Below are 18,759 nucleotides of genomic sequence, written 5' to 3'. Positions count from 1 at the left end.
CGATCAAAGGGTTCTCTGAATTGGTGTTACTAAGTGTAAGCAGCCAACCTTAATACCTTTTTATTTTCCTGATGAGTTTGGCTTTCTTTTCTGTCTACTGGTGTTTGCTCAGAAGGCATCCGATGCCTGAAGACAGGTTTCCATAAAGGAGAGTTAAGAACAGCTGCCGCTTCTGTAGGAGGCAATTCTATTTCACTATCTTCCCCTGAAGAGAATAAACACTAAGTTAGAATAGCCGAGACGTTATCAAATTTAATATATTTTAAGATTACAGTTTGTAATCTATATTTACAAAGGTAAGGTAGTAGAAAATGAAAAGTAAATTCACTATAAAAGCCAGCCAATACATATAACATTTTAGAAATTGGCACTATTGTCACCCTTGCTTCCATTCCTTCTGAGACTCTCAATATATGCATTCAGTGTTGCCATAGGTTATGGCAGTGATGGCGAACCTTTTAGAGACCAAGTGCCCCAAAACTGGCCCCGCCCCCACTCCACCCCATGCCTTGCCCCCGCTCTGCCCCCATAGGTTCGCCACTGCTGGGTTATGGTGTTATTTTTTGTTGGATATTGGATTTCATGTCAGAACAATACTTCTTTGGGCAACTGTAGTGGCTAAAGTAAAGTAAAGCACCAGAGGGTAGATATCCCTATTCCAATCCACTTTCTAGCAAAATTATTATTTATTCCTTTTTTGTCAGGATGAAGTGTTCCCCACCAAGGCTTACAACTCAGAGAGGGATGGGGGGAGAGGGAGAGGGAGGGAGAGAGAGAGAGAGGGAGGGAGAGATGCACAACACTTCAGACAAGATAATCCTTTGAGGATAAATGAGTGAGTGGGATATGGAAACACAGAAGTTCTAAACGAATTTAGACAAATGACAAATTCAGCTCTGATGCTGAGTATTTGTTTTAAAATACATTACTTAGCATTTCTTCCACTGTTTCCTAAATGTATAGGCATTTTAAGTATAAACCTTGAGAATAAAAATTGCAAGTCAGCAAAGATTTTCATATCACATCCATTCCCACCTACAAAAGCATCAAGGATTTGAAAATGAAGAAAATTAAACTATTAATTACTCACCCTGTGAAGATTTCAACACCATACTCTGTGAAGCTAGGCGCCCCATTAGCTTGGCCACAAGGAGATGCAAATCCAGGACCCAAGAAATGTCAACATCAGGCAATCCATAGGCTGTGACAGAGAACTTGTAGCCCCACTCATTATTACTGCTATCAGAGTGAAAGAGAAACTGCAACCGAGGGCCAGTTTTGAAGGTCATTTTCTACCAAACAATAAAACAGCCAGATGTTTATAGGTGTAACAGGTTAGAAAAACAAGTTAACATCAGATATCAGGGATAGGAATGACAACACATCAATATACATTTCTTGCTTAGAATCTGGAGAGTACTCACCTTGGGCCACTTATCTGTGCCAACTTTGGTATCATAGCGAGTTTTGCCGCCTTTGGCATCAGTAAATTCCAGGTAATCATACCTACAGGTTTTTTTGAACAGATTAAAAGAACAAGTCTTAAATGGACTAATTTTGGCACCCTTTGATTAATCTGGAAACAAGACATGCAACTGAGCCACAAGACAGTTTTTTTCATTATGGATATTGGCCATCAATACTCCTGAAGGAAAGAAGGCCCATTATGATGCTGAAAGAAAACAGAAAGTTGATATGGAGAAGGGAGTTACATAGCGAGCAGAAGCCCCCACCAGCGGGACAGCAGAAAGCCTACTCTCCCCAAGAATGTTGCTGAAAAGTTGCCAAGTGGTTTCTGGTTTTTTTTCCCAAATTAAGAAGTGTATGAGATGTCTCCTCATGATATATTCTTGGCCTGGGTCAAGCTGCTTTTATCTGGCCATTGCCTTGGTAGTCCCAAAGGCAACTGGACTGCCTTGCTTTTTTCCTTGAAAATGTTTTGCTTCATATCCAAAAAGCTTCTTCAGTTTGTGAACTGAAGAAGATTCTTGGATGAGAAGTGAAAAGTCTTTTGAAAAAGCACCTTTGGGACAACCATGACTTGGAAGATTGAGAATCTCCATAGACATTGCCTGGTAGCAGCTCTTCCTCCTATTCTTCAAGGCCATTCTCTCTGCCTTCTACAAGCACCTTAGTCAATATCTCACAGTTTTTAATTAAATTGAAGATGCTACTTACTAAGTGACCACTTGAATGCAATAAACTGCAATCCCTACAAGAAACTGACTACCAATACATTTTCTTATGTAGCAAACATTAGCAATAAAGGACCTGATGAGAGAAGTTATAAGATGTGAGACAAATGTTATCGTTCTGAACCATCCATTTGTCTTCTTACATTTTGGTTCTAGGTTTTAAATTTCTGGCTCTTGAGGAAGCAAGAGTCCTAGAACTGGTCTCACATAAACAATCTAAAAACCATTTCTTTTGTTGTAGTTTCAAGAATGCAGCTAATAATAAGGCCAAAAGAAAATGTTAACCAAAAAGTGTTAATACAGGATTGATCAACTTGCCTCTGCTCCGTTTCGCATCTTTCGTCAAACTCAACCTCGAAGGAAGTTGCTCCTGGGCACAGGAAGACAGTCACATCATGGCAGTTGTTATTGTAATTATGAGGAGATTCTGCTGTCCACGTTTGTAGTACCACTGGCTGCTCCTGCTGCCAGCTTTCTATGCCCATCTGATACAAATAAAATAAAAAGGAGGAGCAGATATTAATTAACTCTCTGAAGCTTGATCTAGAAAACAATTGTGACCACTTATCCAGTGGGCACATGGAAAATTAATCCAAACCTTCATTTTAGATCCTGACTTGTCTGATAGCTATGGCCTGCTCACTCAGGGATCTGTTTTTCTATTTTAAAAGTTGTATCTGACTTTCAAAATCAGATTTTCTTAAGCTGGTTAACAATGGATCTTCATATGCCAGAGGCTAGAAACCTGCTATTCAACTGAAGACTCTGTAATGCTTTACAGATTTTGGCACGTACTTTAAGCAGGAAAAAGAAATATCAGCTACAAGTACTGAAATAATAGTTGTAAAAATAGAGCAGTACAGAGCTAAGACTTATTTAATGGCTGAATAAAAACAGACTTCTCAGTGCTACTCCAGCTACAATAGATACTTATTTTTTTAGATACTTATCTTTTCATTCAGAACTTAGTAAAGTTTACAAAATACTCTCTCTTCCTATTTTTCCCCAGTATAATATTAGCATGAGGTAGGTTGAACTGAAAAAAAAATAACCACCAAAATTAACTGGCCCAATGAGATTCTATGGTTCAGAATGAACTAGAAACTGGCTCTGTCACTCCTTATTTAACATGTGAGCCACTACTCCACACTTGGTCCCAGAATTTCAGGCATCTCTCTGAACTCCCAGGAATGTACTCCACATATTTTCCTGGTCCTAAAATCTTTAACAGCCTATCAGTATTTTGCAACAGATCTTGGAATGGAACAGGTAATCAAAAAGCTGAGATACCAGAGGAATGTGTTTCAATTGAGGATAAGAGTTTCTTAAGTACCCAGAAGCCTGCAATCTATTTAAATGTTTCACTATGACTTCTTATTCACAGTGTTAGTATTACAATCCCAGCATTTAATTAAAAAATGAAATATTGTTAAGCATTTGTATTTTTTTCTCAGATTACCTTATTTGGACAATTTTCAGACTCTGCAGACAGGTCATTCAGTAATTTTGTCAATGTGCTAACATCCTGCAGGAGGCTCCCATGAGGGATGTCTAAAATGCAGAAATCCTGCAGAAAGATCACCTAGGGAACACACAAAGCATCTGATGTTAACACTTACAAAAAGAAGCTCCAAACTGAAAATAGGCAATTGCCGTAGGAACTCATTCAACTCACTCACCAGCTGACGGACTACCATGGCAAAAACAGAGTTGCTTAATTTTCCCACAGTGGTTTTCACGCTGTATTGAGATAGGAGAGACTCTAAAATTGTCTTAATACTTGACAGAAACTGTTGTACATCTAGACAAAAAAAAAAGCGTAAGGCAACAGTTAAAGGAAATATTAGCAACGGGATTCTGTCACTCGATGCCCACTAACTATGTTGGATTACATCTACCTTCATCTTCAGAGACTGACACATACATCGCTTTAGGGTAGGCTAAACTAAAATGTTGGTGACTACTTATGAGTATTAGATACAGTACTCACATTTTGTAAGGATTTCTTTGGCAAGATGTTTGGATGCTGCATCATTGCCTTTAAGTTGCAGGTAGCACCAAGACAGGAGGCTACCCTGTACTGACCAGAATAAGGATGAGAGAACAGGGCCAGTATCTTGCAATACAATGTCCTTCATCAACATTTCACACTGGGGAAAAATCAGTTAAGTTCAAAGTCATTAGAAATCAAAACTAGAAATTGAGCAACTAAAATAAAATACACACCCTTTTCTTGACCTGAGAGGGGTCACATTTTCTACTTGGGGATCAGAAAAGATATGTAACCAAAGAAGCTGTTACCTGTGAGCTCCCACTCCTGAATTAGAACTAACTATTTTTTTTTATGTTCTCACATTTATTATTTTTAAATGTACCAACATGACAGAAACTGCACTTTTTAAGTCTAAGTGTTACATCAATAATAATTAAGCAGGGTAGACAATCTTTTGGCAATCAATAGCCCAACCTGACTGGGATGAAGCAACTGAGGACCATAAAGTGGGTAGGATAACATCATATAAGAAGTCTGGATATGGCTATTTGGGTTTGTTTTTTTTTAAAAAAACAAATCTGTGAAACAGCATTGAATCATTAAGTTTAACTTGATGTCCCATCAGAAATCAAAACGAAAACAGTTTGCTGGCTATCCACCACCTCAACTTGGTCACAGTTCTTTCAAATATGTTTAATTATAATTAAATATAAATTTAAATGAAATCAATTTTCTGCTGCTTAATGCAGATCTCAAATGTCAAATGTGTCACAACACCCAAAAAATTAGGCATCCCTACTTCACCATATAAGAAAAAAAACATTAAACATTATAGTCTACATTCTATACTCTATTGTACAATTTACAATAGACTGTTTAATTTAAAAATGGTGCAAAATAGTGATATTACATCAAGCAGAGCTTATCACTAAATACTTACGAATTTTCTGTTCAGCTTTAGTTATGACTAACAAAAAATCAGCTCTACTGGTATTTAAATTTGCAAATAATTTTCTGCAAATTCAATCAATATTGCCACCTCAATAGTATTTATTGGGGGGAAAAAACCCTGGTATACCTGTTCTGAAACTATTGGAACATATTGTCAGAAGTAGCTTTCACAGACCTTCCAGAAATAATGTATATATAAATTATCACTTCTATATGGAAAAAAAACCCATTTTTAAAAACTACAACCTCTTTTGACATCACCATCAGGAGGGTCCTCATTACTGTTAGCACTTGAGTAACATCAACATCTGCAGATGTTCCTTTATCTGGTAATAGCAGAAGTCCACCTGGATCCTGATCACTGACAAAGAAAGAACATTTCCATAATAATGTATTGTTAATTACCAATTAGAATTGGCAACTGGTTAATCTTTAGATCAGCGTTCGCCAACCATGGCCACTTCCAGGCATATGTATTTCAACGGCCAGAATTGTTATCAATGGCTGCGCTGGCTGTGGAATTCTGGGAGTTGAAGTACACACCCCTGGAAATTACCCCGATTGAGAAAAACTGCTCCAGATAATGCAGAATTTGACGCCAACTACCTCAGCCAGTATGAGCAATAAAAATTGAAGCTAAGATTTATCATTTAGCCAATTTAGTCTAATGGTTATCACACTAGGCTAGAAAGTAAGAGAGCATGTGTTCAAGTCTTGCCTTAGCATGAAAGCCAGCTGGGTGACCTTGGGTTAGTCATTCTCTCTCAATCCAGCCTTCCTCACAGGGTTGTTGTTGTAAGGACAATAGGAGGAGGAAGGTATACTGAATATGTTCACCACCTTGAGTTATTTGTAAAAATAATAAAGGTGGAATAGAAGCTAACAAAACAAAAAATAAACAAACATATGAATCGCTGCAGGTTCTAAAATAGGGCCATGTATTTTTCAATCCTTATGGTCACAATTTATTTTTTTAAGTAATTCAGATCCAGTTTCTATATTAACCATTTCTACTTTTTTGTTTCCTGAAGCAGAAATCTCATTCTGATGATCAGCAGATTCATATCACAAAATGACAGATTTGAAAATGTTAAAAAAATGCCAATGAGATAATTCAAAAAAAAAAATGCAAAGATTAACTTGCTTACCTAAAATAAGCACAAAGAGATTTGAAAGTAAGTTGCACAGATGGCTTGTGTTTCTGCTCTGTGATATTATTCTGTAAAATAGAAAATGCTCTTTTAAAAATAACTCTCACAAATATACACTTTTGGCAACAGAATAAATAAGCAGAATGGAATATCTCAAAGGATTGTTGAGTAGATACAAAATGGCAGTAACGGAATCTACTTAACTAGATAGTGTTATTTACAATGAACATGTACAAGATAAAATATAGTTAATATTAAAACTAATAAAAATGTTATTGGGAGGCAGATTGAGGTAGACTGGACAGAAGATGCATGTATCTGAAGAATCTAATCTTAAAAAGTACTTTTAAGTAACATATACAACAAAAACTACATTTCACTGATCTTCACAACATACCAGCATTGCAAAGAGCTGCTCCCGCCTGGTATGTCTATGGAGGAAAAAGATGGCTGCTCCATTGAGTAATGTGTTAGTCATTTCCTGCTTCAAAGCCTTCAGCGGTGTGGACTCACTGTTGCTGTTAACAACTGTTCATTAAAAAAGATAAAAATATCAAGTACATTTTGAATTCCAATTCCTTTTCCTGCTGTTCCTAAACTTCTATTGCAATCTCATCTCATACATGCAGTCCTCAGCTTATGACCACAATCGAGCCCAAAATTTCTGTAAACGAGACAATTGTTTACTGAATTTTACTTCACTTTGCAACCTCTCTTGCCACAGTTAAGTGAATCGCTGACATTGTTAAGTTAGTTAACATAGTTGATAACTGAATCTGGATTTACTCATTGACTTTGCTTGTCAGGAGGTTGCAAAAGAGGATTGCATGATCCTGGGACGTTACAACCGTCATAAATATGAGCCAGTTGCCAAGTGTTTGAATTTTGATCACGTGACCATGGGGATGCTACAACAGTCATGAGTGTAAAAAACAGTCATAAGTCACTTTTTTTCAGTGCCATTGTAACTTTGAACAGTCACTAAAGGAACTGTTGTAAGTCAGGGACTATCTGTATTTCCTCTTTTCTTTAAGACCCATCAAGAAGATACCAATTAAGGATATCTTGGTTTTGGGAGAATAAATTACAGTCCACTAGGTATGCAACAATTTCAGCAGCTTGCACCAATTTGTGAAGCCTACAAAAGGTTGGAAGATGCTATGACAACTCCCACCCCAACAGAAATCAGCTAATATGAAGTAGCTTAGGATTTAACCTGGATGAATGAGGCTTGGGCTCCAGTAAACAGGAGATTAAATAGAGATTTAAATAGAGATTAACAGATATTCTTATGCACAAGGTCCCTGATTTTTTTTTAATTCTCTGAGTTAAGAAGGAACTGGCCACAATGAGAAGTTAGTAGGGAGAATATAAAAGGGTCAACTTCAGGTACAGTTAGTTTTCCTCCTTCCCTAGCAGAAAGTATACTCAACGCCAAAGGCCAGACATCTTGAGATCTGAGATTAGATATCTGTCATGGAATCGAGGATCAGCAGGAGATCCTTGTTCCTAGGAATTTCATAGCAATTGCATTCCCTTTCCCCACAACTCCTCAAAGAATTGCCAGCTACCCTGCTCTATAAATGCCTCATATTATTATATTAAAGGAAGAAGTCTCAACTACATGGAATTCATGGGTTGTAACGAAAGATGAGAAGAATCACCTTCACACAAATGTTTATAAAGTTCCTCTGCTGCTTCTGTACTTTCTACTGTTGTTTTCTGAGCAGCTTTCTCAGTCTTTGCAGCTTTGGGATCTGATGTAAGCATTGAGAAGCAACTCTGAAGAAGTTGTAAGAGCACGGCCTGGGCATCAATGCATTCTTCTCTTGGGCTACAAGGAGAAGCCACAAAAAAATTGTCGTGAAACTATGGTTAAGACAGTAATTCAGCATTTAAAATGCCTTCCCTAAACATAACCAAGCATAGAACCTTACATTGTGTAATTTCCTACATACCAATCAGCAGAAAGTCTTTATAACACATGGTTGTGGTAGTTAATAAATACCTCTGAAGGGCCCTGTGTAACACAGAGTTCTGGAAAATCTAATACCTGCTTTAGATTTTTATTTTTCTCAACTGTATAAGTATACTGATTTCCTTTGAACAGCAGCATTGTGCCTGTTGATAATTGCATATGATTTATTATAGCTGTAACTTGCCAGTCTCATGTATTTGACAACAGACCAAAACTGAAGGTTTTCGCTATTAATAACCACCACAATGATAACCCTAAATATAACTAATTGTGCTGACTTTTGTTTAGTATACTCGAAAGGGACCTACTTTTGGTGAAGTTTACTATAAAAATTCCAGAAAAGTTTTAAATCCAGGCCTGTGAAGTCCAAATATGATTTATATCGTTGACCACTTTCCTTCTTCTGAACCTATAAAAGAAATTACTAAATAATGAAATGGAAAAGAATTTGATATGAACTAGATTTTGCTGGGACAAAAGGTGCAGCTTTTGAACAGCAATGAGAGTGAACTGATTTTGAGAACAAAAAATCCAGTGACATTCTGAAGATAGAAAATTTATGACAGAATAAGACTGTGGATTTGAATCATGCACTTGATGATCCGCTATTCGCTGAAATGGAATCCAATCCCTGAAACCTAATTGCATAATACATCTAAAAGTCTGAAATGGGTCATATAATAATGCACCTGTCATTACCTAAGCTATACCATTCTAGTTATTGAGTACTTTTGAAGTATATTCAAAGTGTTATGGTAATCTAGTCTAGATGTTATTAGAGTGGAAACTGAACAAAGAAAAGCAACCTGAAATTAAGGAGAAACTTCCTGACAGTGAGGACAATTAACCAATGGAACAGCTTGCCTTCAGAAATTGTGGGCACTCCATCACTGGAGATTTTTAAGAAGAGGCTAGACAGTCACTTATCTGAGATGGTATAGGTTCTCCTGCTTGAGCAGGGGGCTGGACTAGAAGACCTCCAAGGTCCCTTCCAGCTCTATTCTATTCTAAGGAGCTGCATTATCATTCTAGATCATCTCTGTCTAGCCACAGACCCCACTGCCACACCCAACTATGATGGAAGAAACTCAGAGACATAAATGCAACAGGCCAAATAAAAATGCCTCAAATTGCAAATCTGTATTTTGAAGAGTGCAATCTCACCCAGGTTAATACTTTAATAATTCCTCGCATATCTGAATTCCATACAGAATGGGTTTTATTGAAATTTTACACCATTTTATATTGTCGTTCTTAACAAGATCATTTATTTTTAAGACCTTATTAAAACTTGTTGTCAATGTGTCTTTACAAAACACTCTACAGAAGGGAAGTTACAATGAAAAGAATGCCACCTACCAAATCTTGTGCAAGTTGTTGAATGAAAGACAGAGTTTTTAGAAGAAGAGTCATTCCACAAACGGTATCGTCATTTAGTCTGTCACATTCCCTACAGATCTTGTTTCTGCTAGGTTCTTCAGCTGCTGAGCGAATATAACCAAAGACACTTAATCCTTGTACTCCCAGCCGTTCAGCTTTCTCTTGCCTGGTGCATAAGAACTTTACCATCAAGTACTAGAAAAGTACAGAGAACAAACATGAGTCCAAGCAACTTTCTTAAAAAAAAAAAAAAAGACTCAACCATTTCACACTAAGATTTACAAACACATTTCTATTATGAAATATGGTCAGCTATTCTGTTTTCAGTTCTTTTAACATCAACATACGTGTTCTGAATTCTTAAAACTCAAACGTTTGATTCAAGTCATTACAGAATAGCTTCTTTCCTGTTGGGAGTTAATGCCTTTAATACAATGCTTGTTGCAGCCTTTAGCACACATCTAAAATAGTGTGTGTCTTCTTACATTAGACCAGGAGTGTGCAATTACCATTAGATCAAGGCACTTAGTGCAAAAGAGGGTAGGATCAGGACCATTTTAGGGACAGGCAGGGCTTTTTTTCTCATAGAACGCCCAGAACGGAGTTCCGGCACCTTTTTTGGATGGAACCTTGTAGGGTAGGCAAGGCAGGTTGTATGACGTGGGTGAGTTCCGGCACCTTTTTTTTTTTTTTTTTTTAGAAAAAAAGCACTGGGGACAGGAATCATTAGGGATTTAAATATCTTAAAACTTTGCAATAATTAAGGTGTATATTTTGCTCATTAAATCGCTATCCAAAACCCTGAAAAAACAACAAAAAAGGCTGAACTATGGGATCACCACAGTGTGTGTGGGGCAAGGATATATATAAGAGAAGCTAACAGGACATTTGTGGCCCCAGACTACACCTCTGCTTTAAAGCTATACTTTGTTATGATCAAATATACATAGATTTACTCTATTAATAGCAACAATACAACAGTCCCTAATAAAAATTTTGAATTGCATAGAATAAGTCACCAAATTGAGATAACAATGGAAAAAACAAAAAGTAACAACAGAATGTTGATGTTGTTTGTAATGCTGCCTTTAGCTTGATGTGACTGAGATATCTAACAGCAAATTAATGTACCTACCTCCATTAAGCCTGATATATAATTCATGTATTTATTAGATTAGTTTGCTTGACCTCCAGGAAATGGTGCTTGAGGAATTATTACTTTTGGTTTGGCTAATCAGTCCAACTAAGATGATATATGCATCTCACTGAACCACCATTTAACTATAAGGTAATAACTTATTCTTTTAAGTCTGGATATGTGATACAATGAGAGGCAGTATGATACAGTGTACTTTCCTTAATTATAAGAAAGCACTGGATGACTTTAGGCCAGTTACTCTCTTAGGTCAGTTCCTATTGTGGAGATAATGAAGGAATATCCCCACACAAGTTATTTTGAGCTTTCAGAGGAAAGACGCCATGTATATCCATAGACAAAGAGACAGTCTGTCAGTTTTACCTTAGATATTCTACACTGCTGCATTTTCACTTCTACTTCATCCCATTCTTCTTCCATTTCAAACGATCCAACAGGATCTTCCTCTCCAAGTTCATCACATACAATGCTACTTCTGGAAAACAGGCAGTATTAAAAATAATAATATTTGTACTATATACTAGATACGTTATGTAATCACCATTTGCAGCCTTCCCAGCCAGCTTCCAACGAGTGATGACAATGGGGGAAGCCAGATTCGCCTAACAGCCTTGTGAGTCACTTAACAACTGCAGTGATTCACTTAGCAATTATGGCACAAAAGTCATAAAAAATCAGGCATGACTCACTTAACAACTGCCTTGTTTAGCAATGGAAATCCTGGTTCCAATTGTGGTTGTAAATCAAGGACTACCTGTATTTTTAAAGGCAAAGATATTCATCCTTATCATTTGTTTTAGCATGATTTGTGCAGCATGATAAGAAGCACGGGGTAGAATGTCTTGTGGATTAGTTGGTCAAATGTGACACTTTAAGCTGGAATTGACTGTTGGGATCGTGTCTTCTGTCCCAATAGATTGCCATGCTTAGTTTTCAGTGAAATGTCCCAAGTCAAAGAGCCTGTCTAGAAAGCCCCAGAGTCAGTTGTTGGTCTTTTCAGTTAAAAAGAGCAGGTAAGTTGTGATAGGCAAGGGTTTTGTCTACTGAGCTCTTTGGGAGTTTTACTGCCAATGAAAGAAGCTTATAGGCTAACTTAGTAAAAGGCAGCTTAACATTATGTATTAATGAGGCACATTTGTTTTATACCTACCTTGTTTTTAAGAAGCATTGGAATTCCTCTAGTGTCCATTTGTCATAGCTCTCAAATCTTTTGAAATGTTCGTCTGCATGAAATTTATCTGAAGAGGAATTGTAAGCAAACACCAATCCACATCGGGCTCCAATTGCTCCTCTCCGCACCTATGAGGGGAAAAAAGGATGTTTAGCACTGCACCAACCACGAGGAGAAAAACTAAATGACTCCTCTGAGACTAGGTCATATAAACTCCATATAACCTTATTCTACATAAATAATACTCTTCCCAACTTTCAAATTGATTTGATGCATTATCTAACTCATTCATAAAAGTAGAGGATACAGATGTTCTCCTCCTCCTCCTCCTCCTTTCTTTCTTCTTCATTTTAGCCTTTATCTGTCTACCCACTGCAGGACTAAGGCCTCTTCTGCATGTTTCCAATCTATACAGTCCTGAGCTTTCTTTTGCCAACTGGGCCCACAATACTTGCTGATGTCGTCAGATTCATCTTGTTTTAGGTCTCTTTCGTGGACGCTTTTTATCAAGTGGAATCTATTCTGACTGCCTTGGTCCGCCTACCAAGAGTTTTTCTTGCTATGTGACCAACCCATTTCCATTTCAATTTTTAAACAAAGTATTATTATGGGTTCCCTACTCTGAAAAAAAAACCCTATTCCTATTACTAATATTTTACTGTTTAAAATATATGTCCTGCAAACTCCCCCCCCCCCCCAATTTTTAATATCAGGCTAAAGCTTAAAGCTTACAAGAAGCTAAATGAGCAAAATTTTCTTACTTATAAAGACCATGCAATTAAAAGCAAAACAAAGAGATTCACGGAGAATATTTAAGAAGAGCATTCAGACCTTTATTCTGATTTGTGTGACCTGAAAGGCTGATTCTGTCCCAGTTGAGAGAATGATGCTGGCCTGTCTTTTTCCGGTCTCTGTCAGGAAGCCTTTGGATAAAAAATATGCAACAACTTATCTGGATATGTTCAGAACAAACTTTTCCACCTTGTTACATGTTTGGCTTGAGACTGTGCAACTGGTGTGCACATTAATTAAAACTTAACTGTGTCTAAGAATTAAGTTTGTAATTTGAGTGTGTTCTTGGAACTTGCTTTACTCCTGATGGCTCGCTAGTGTATAAAATGCAAAGATGATTCTCACTTAATGACCACTCATTCAGTGACTATTCAAACTTACAACAGCATTGAACAAGTGGTACTTATGATCGGTCCTCAAAGTTCTGGGTGGATGTAGCAGCGTCCTCATGGTTATGTGATCACAATCTGGGTAGTCAGTGACTGGCTCACATTTACAACATCATAAGTATCTTGTGGTCATGTGAACACCATTTGTGACCTTCACTGCTTGCTTCCAACAAGCAAAATTAATGGGGAAACTAGTAGGAGGTTGCAAATGGCAACTATGTGATGTTGCAGGATTTGCTTAACAGCAGCAACCAGAAGTTGTGTAATTGCTGTCATTGAGCAGCATGGTCATATGCAGTTGTGCTTTATGACTGCATCATTTAGTGATGGAAATTCCAGTCCCAATTGCTGTTGTTAACCAAGGACTACTTGTATTTCAAGTCACTGTTACACATGCCCAGTTCTACTGCAATATGCTGAATACGGCTCTGAAGAGCATCTAAAAACTTTCAGTTGTTCATAACAAGTATGAGACAATGTTTAAAAAATGCCTGTTATTTGGCACATTGCTCTTGTTTCCAGCCTCAATTCAAATTGCTGGCTCTTACCACCAGAATATTAAATAATTTATGATAAGTGAAAAAAAAAACACTTTCTACCACGATGATGGTTGTCTTGTGAAGTCATACACGTCACACATTTATATTGCTGTTGCTCTTTTCTGTTTATTGTGTTTTTAACATTCTAAATTACTGTTTTGTTGTACGGCTCTTTGATATCTCTGTCTGAGGCAGAAAAGCAAGATGGAAATGTTTTTACTGAGTTGAAAATGAGAATCAAAGGAAGCCCTTACCATCGCCTGTCCATGGTTCCACAAGCATATTTTCAGGTCCTGATTTGTCTTCCTTCCCTTTGACATCACAAGCTTGCAGAGTTAACTGCAGGGCTGTTCCTGGAAAAGCAGGGGGAAAAAAACAGTTTTATGAAGAGACACAGGGTACCCAATTGAGTCTAACTGAACAGAGCGGGATAAGAATGACTCAGAACAACCTGTACTCTTTCAGCTTAAGTTCACAAGGATGACTCCAGGTCCAACATTTACCAGCGGAAGTATGTGGTTGAAAGAAAAACTTAAATTTATTCTTCCCAATATATGTCCAACAACACAAGTGCTGCCTTATACTGACTATTCAAGAAACACTTATACAGGTACAGTCCTAGACGTATGCCCGCAACTGAGCCCAAAATTTCCATTGCTAAGCAAGACAGATGTTAAGTAAATTTTGCCCCATTTTGTGACCTTTCTTGCCACAGTTAAGTGAATTAATGAACTTATTAAATTAATATGGCTGTTGTGAATCTGGTTTCCCCATTGACTTTGCTTGTCAGAAGGTTGCCAAAGGTGATCATATGACCCTGGGACACTGCAACCATCGTAAGTACCTGTCAGTTGCCAAACGGCCGAATTTTGATCACATGACCATAAGGATGCTGCACATTTACGGTTGTAAATGTGAAAACAATCGTAAGTCATTTTTTTCAGTACAATTTAACTGTGACCGGTCTCTAAACGAACCGTTGAAAGTCGAGGAGTACCTGTATTTTCATCTAGTAAGGTGTTAAACTGAGTAAAACAAAGGGAGGTAAATAACTGGGGGTTTTTTTCCACAATTGATTCAGTGGGAAGTAGTCCACCTCAGGGGAAAATGGGGAGGAGAATCAGATGCAGATCTGCATGCAAAAGATTTGATTAAATTCTACTACTATAAAAAAATGATTTGGCCGAGTCACTGCTCAGAAGCATCCTGATCACTTGACTCCATAAAAGTCAGCCTAGTGCAGAGCTTAAGATGTTCAGCTAGGATCAGAATCGTTTGGGGGCTTGAGAAAAGAGTGGGAAAGTGGTTATAGCTTCTGAGAGGCAAACCTCTTTTCATTCTCTCCTTAAACCTCCCAACACGAGAGGGGGGGGGGACCCACACAAAATAATGCTCATGATACTTAGCACAAAAATGGTCTTCATGGTTGTAGGAAATGGGAGTATTAAAGATGGGAATGGAAATGACCTGGCTTTCAGAGGCCTCCCACATTCACTCCCACCTTTAATTTGCTCCCAAATATTGCCCATACAGTATAAAATGGGCCATCTTGCCATCTCATCAGTTTGATTTCAGAGACGTGTGGGATGCTGGAAAACATCAGGTGGCCTGTAGGTTGCCTCCCTGTGCTGTAGTTTGTGGATTGTGGAAGGCTAGCAGAGAAACAAAATAAACTCCTGGTACCAAGGTCTGACCCAGAGAGGACTGAACATCCCCAAGCACAAAGTTTCCAGCAATGGTTACCATATTTGTAGAGCAGGTTTTGCCTGACTGTAGCCATGGAAGTAATTAGAGAAGTAGCCTTATAAGCAGTTTCCAAGTGGCCAGCAATAGTGCAAAGTGAATTCAACACTTTCGTCAGGCTCCCTCTGGCCAGAGAAAACGCTAGCAGCGTAAGTTCTACTTCTGGAGAGGCACAGTAACTGGAACGGAAAAAGAAAGATTAAATTTTAAAAACTTGCAATTTATTCTAATATGCCCTCCTCCTCCTCCTCTTTATATTCTAGCTTAATCCTTACCATACCTGGTAATTCCCAGGAGAAAATTGTCCACTTCTTCCAAGACATTGGAAGATAAGAAACTTGAAATGTCTGTGGAGCCTGGAGACAGAGAGAGAGGCGGCATATGTTGCAATGCCTTCCTAGAGGACAAGAGAAAGAAAAGGCAGTCCATCAGAAATTGCCTCAAGCCCATCACAAGAAGACAGTCATAATAGGTAATATTTGCCCAAGAATCTGGCAACAAAAGAACAAGGGACTTAATTACATTTGCCTTTACTTTGTGTTTCAGCAACCTTTGCTTGTAATTTAGCCGCTCCGGTTCCTGAATAAAGCAATTTGTTAATTAATACTCTGATACCTGCCCTTGATTATGAGAGCTTATTCTACAGACAATTCAAGGAAATTAATTTGTATGAGAAAAACATCCTGGCTTACAATCAAATTGGTTTAATCGATATCATCCAGTCCTGTGATACACTTCTTAGCATTTCCCTGAAGATGCACTTAAAAACTGGCTGATCATCGACATGATTATCTATAAAGTAGCATGTACAGTATATTAACCTTGAATTTTTTGGCCACTTGGCTAGCAGTTAATATTTTTAGGTTTCCTGCAGGTTTTCCTTCACTCCATGCAGGGAGTGAAGAAATTAGTTAGAGACTAAGTTAATTACATAGCTTTATACAACGTTATAACTTTAGTTTTTAAACTGTAAAAAAGTTTTAACTTTTTATTGTGATGCATAAAATCATCAAAGTATTTCAAAATCACTTACTTAAAAAAATCATCAATCTAAATGGAGATTTAATAATTGCATTGCTTCTAAGACAGACAAACCAACAAAGGATAATGCATCTGATTTTCCTATCCTTTTTTTTGTACAAGAGCAGTTAGATACTGCCTGCTTCATTTTGAAGAGTTATACTATATTAATAAAAGTGCAGCATGTACTGATAAAATTTATAGGTTGTACGACTGTGGGCAGCAGGAATAAAGGAACTTGTTTCAAATCAACAAAGTTTAGGATTTAAAATCAATTTTTTGCATTCCTGGATTAAAGGTATTTACACACTGTCATTCAAAGTTCCAAACATAAGCTGCAGAGCAACCTTTTTCACCTGAAAGCCCTCTAGATGGGCAAACCAATTCCCAGATTTTCCTCAGCCAGCATAATTACTGCTGAGAGTTAAAGCCTGGAATGTGCCAAAGTTGGGGAAGGCTGACCTATAGTAAAATCCCTAGGTTAAATGTAAATATGGATGAATACTGTTCTTTAATGCTATAAAAGAATATACAAGGAAGTATGTTCACAGTACAAAACAGAGAAGTGGTTTAAGAAGAGTTAATGCGCTGAAAGAGGAGAGAACTTACTGGGTATTTTGCAGAATAGCATGAACAATCGCAGGGTTGGTTTCCATGGATGCTGTGACCAGAGAGGTCAAAAGTGACCAGTACCAGATTGCTGAAGCATCACATACAGAGACACAGTCTTTTTTCACTCTTTGGTACCCAATAGCCCTGAGACCGTGAATTCTTGTGTCACATCCATCACTAAGGCAACGCTTGATGTTAATCTGTACATCTGTCAAGAATATCAAACAAGGGTAATTTCTTCCAGTCAAGGGCCAAACTGAAAATTTCAGAAGTCAGTCAGTTCTTGATACACCATTTAAGAATAGTTCTGAAGGCACATAGCTGGACGGTTGAATTAATCTTTAAACACAATTGCATCTAGGTATACATTATGGGAAATATAGATAAATCTCAATTATTTCAGGGAATACTAATATGTCTTCCTAGTCAGCAAATCTAATAAAGGGTAGGCTCGTGGCTTCTAAGATCCAGAAGCATTTGTTCCATGGTATCTTTTGAGACCACTTTCTGAAGATCCTATGTAAGACAGTTTGTATGGGGAATGATGAACGGTGAGAGAGTGTTTTTGAAGCAGTGGAAAGAATTTGTAATTTAGAGAAAGTAAATGTCTAGCCATTTTCATAATCAGGTTACAATGGGAAAACTACACACCTTTGTTATTGTGGTTGTAGTAATAGTATTTTTTTTTCTCAGAAGTCATTCTAAATATTTATTTCTAATCATTTCTCATGCCAAGAGTAATGAATAGATACTTCATAGGAAGTATCAGATAAATAAGTAACCTCTTGCCAGCTCAAAAAGATATCAATTGAAAACTGTACTAGACTCTTTCAGAATCATGTCCTTGAAATGACTAGACTATAAATCTTTTAACAGTGGGAAAGCAAGCAAGTTAAATGCAAGCAAATGCTGCAACATCACCTCCAGCAGGCCACATCTGTATCTGTACATGTGCTGAACACATACACTCAATATCCCCCTGTGAATTTATATGGGAAAAGATATGGATGATCTAAGAGCAAAAAAGCAAAGGAAACCTACTTAGGTTCCCATGTCGGTCAAATACAGTTTTAAATGGCCAGCAATACTCGCTGTGACAATTCAGTTCTGGTTTTAGGGCTTTGGAGAATTGCAAAATGGCATTCTATAACCTAACTGGATTAATATAAATTCAATCATGTGGCATATCCTTCCGAATGAGTCTTTTGAAATAAAAAGCACAACATCCAACAATTTCAACAAATGGATGCCCCAGCACCATGAGATCAACTCCTATGATACCATAACTTAGTAGGAACTAAGTTCTGGCCACTTGAGGCTGATTTTTCTCATGTTTGCAAGTTCAATTCTTGGAATTCTACTAAAAAAAGAGAGGGGAAAAACCAGAACAACTAATTTACCACCTCTGACTTATTAGAGGATCATTTCTTTCTCAATGATTATAAAGTTGGAGTTCAGAACTCAATTGCAAAAATTAAGAATGCCTACATCTAAGTAATCAGTCAAATTTACAAGGAATTAAGACCGTATACTATACCAACAGCAAAACAGCAGATGGATATAGACTATCTGCTAAACTAGTTACTTGGAGGAAAATAAAACCAGAAATTACAAAGGGAAATAGAATTCCATTGGGATCAAGATACGAGTCAACCTGCACTGTTTTTCTGATCCAATTACCTTTCCTCA

The 18,759-nt window shown here is 37.5% G+C and overlaps 1 protein-coding gene across 1 annotated transcript in view; it reads right to left on the bottom strand.

Moving 5' to 3' along the window:
- ZZEF1 (zinc finger ZZ-type and EF-hand domain containing 1) overlaps nucleotides 1–18,759 on the bottom strand; it is a 71,776-nt gene that overhangs the window by 39,774 nt on the left and 13,243 nt on the right. The window contains 20 exon segments of the mRNA XM_015824304.2: nucleotides 57–205; nucleotides 1,091–1,292; nucleotides 1,425–1,506; nucleotides 2,514–2,680; nucleotides 3,655–3,777; nucleotides 3,875–3,996; nucleotides 4,186–4,345; nucleotides 5,386–5,500; nucleotides 6,288–6,358; nucleotides 6,688–6,818; nucleotides 7,955–8,124; nucleotides 8,577–8,677; nucleotides 9,628–9,843; nucleotides 11,168–11,279; nucleotides 11,955–12,103; nucleotides 12,807–12,898; nucleotides 13,950–14,048; nucleotides 15,439–15,617; nucleotides 15,719–15,835; nucleotides 17,068–17,278. Of these exon segments, the coding sequence (XP_015679790.2) occupies nucleotides 57–205; nucleotides 1,091–1,292; nucleotides 1,425–1,506; nucleotides 2,514–2,680; nucleotides 3,655–3,777; nucleotides 3,875–3,996; nucleotides 4,186–4,345; nucleotides 5,386–5,500; nucleotides 6,288–6,358; nucleotides 6,688–6,818; nucleotides 7,955–8,124; nucleotides 8,577–8,677; nucleotides 9,628–9,843; nucleotides 11,168–11,279; nucleotides 11,955–12,103; nucleotides 12,807–12,898; nucleotides 13,950–14,048; nucleotides 15,439–15,617; nucleotides 15,719–15,835; nucleotides 17,068–17,278 (2,768 nt within the window).

The sequence above is a fragment of the Protobothrops mucrosquamatus genome, unplaced genomic scaffold (genome assembly GCF_001527695.2).
Source record: "Protobothrops mucrosquamatus isolate PMUCROS unplaced genomic scaffold, P.Mucros_1.0 scaffold2194, whole genome shotgun sequence".
NCBI lineage: Eukaryota > Metazoa > Chordata > Lepidosauria > Squamata > Viperidae > Protobothrops > Protobothrops mucrosquamatus.
This window is presented reverse-complemented; position numbering and strand designations above follow the sequence as displayed.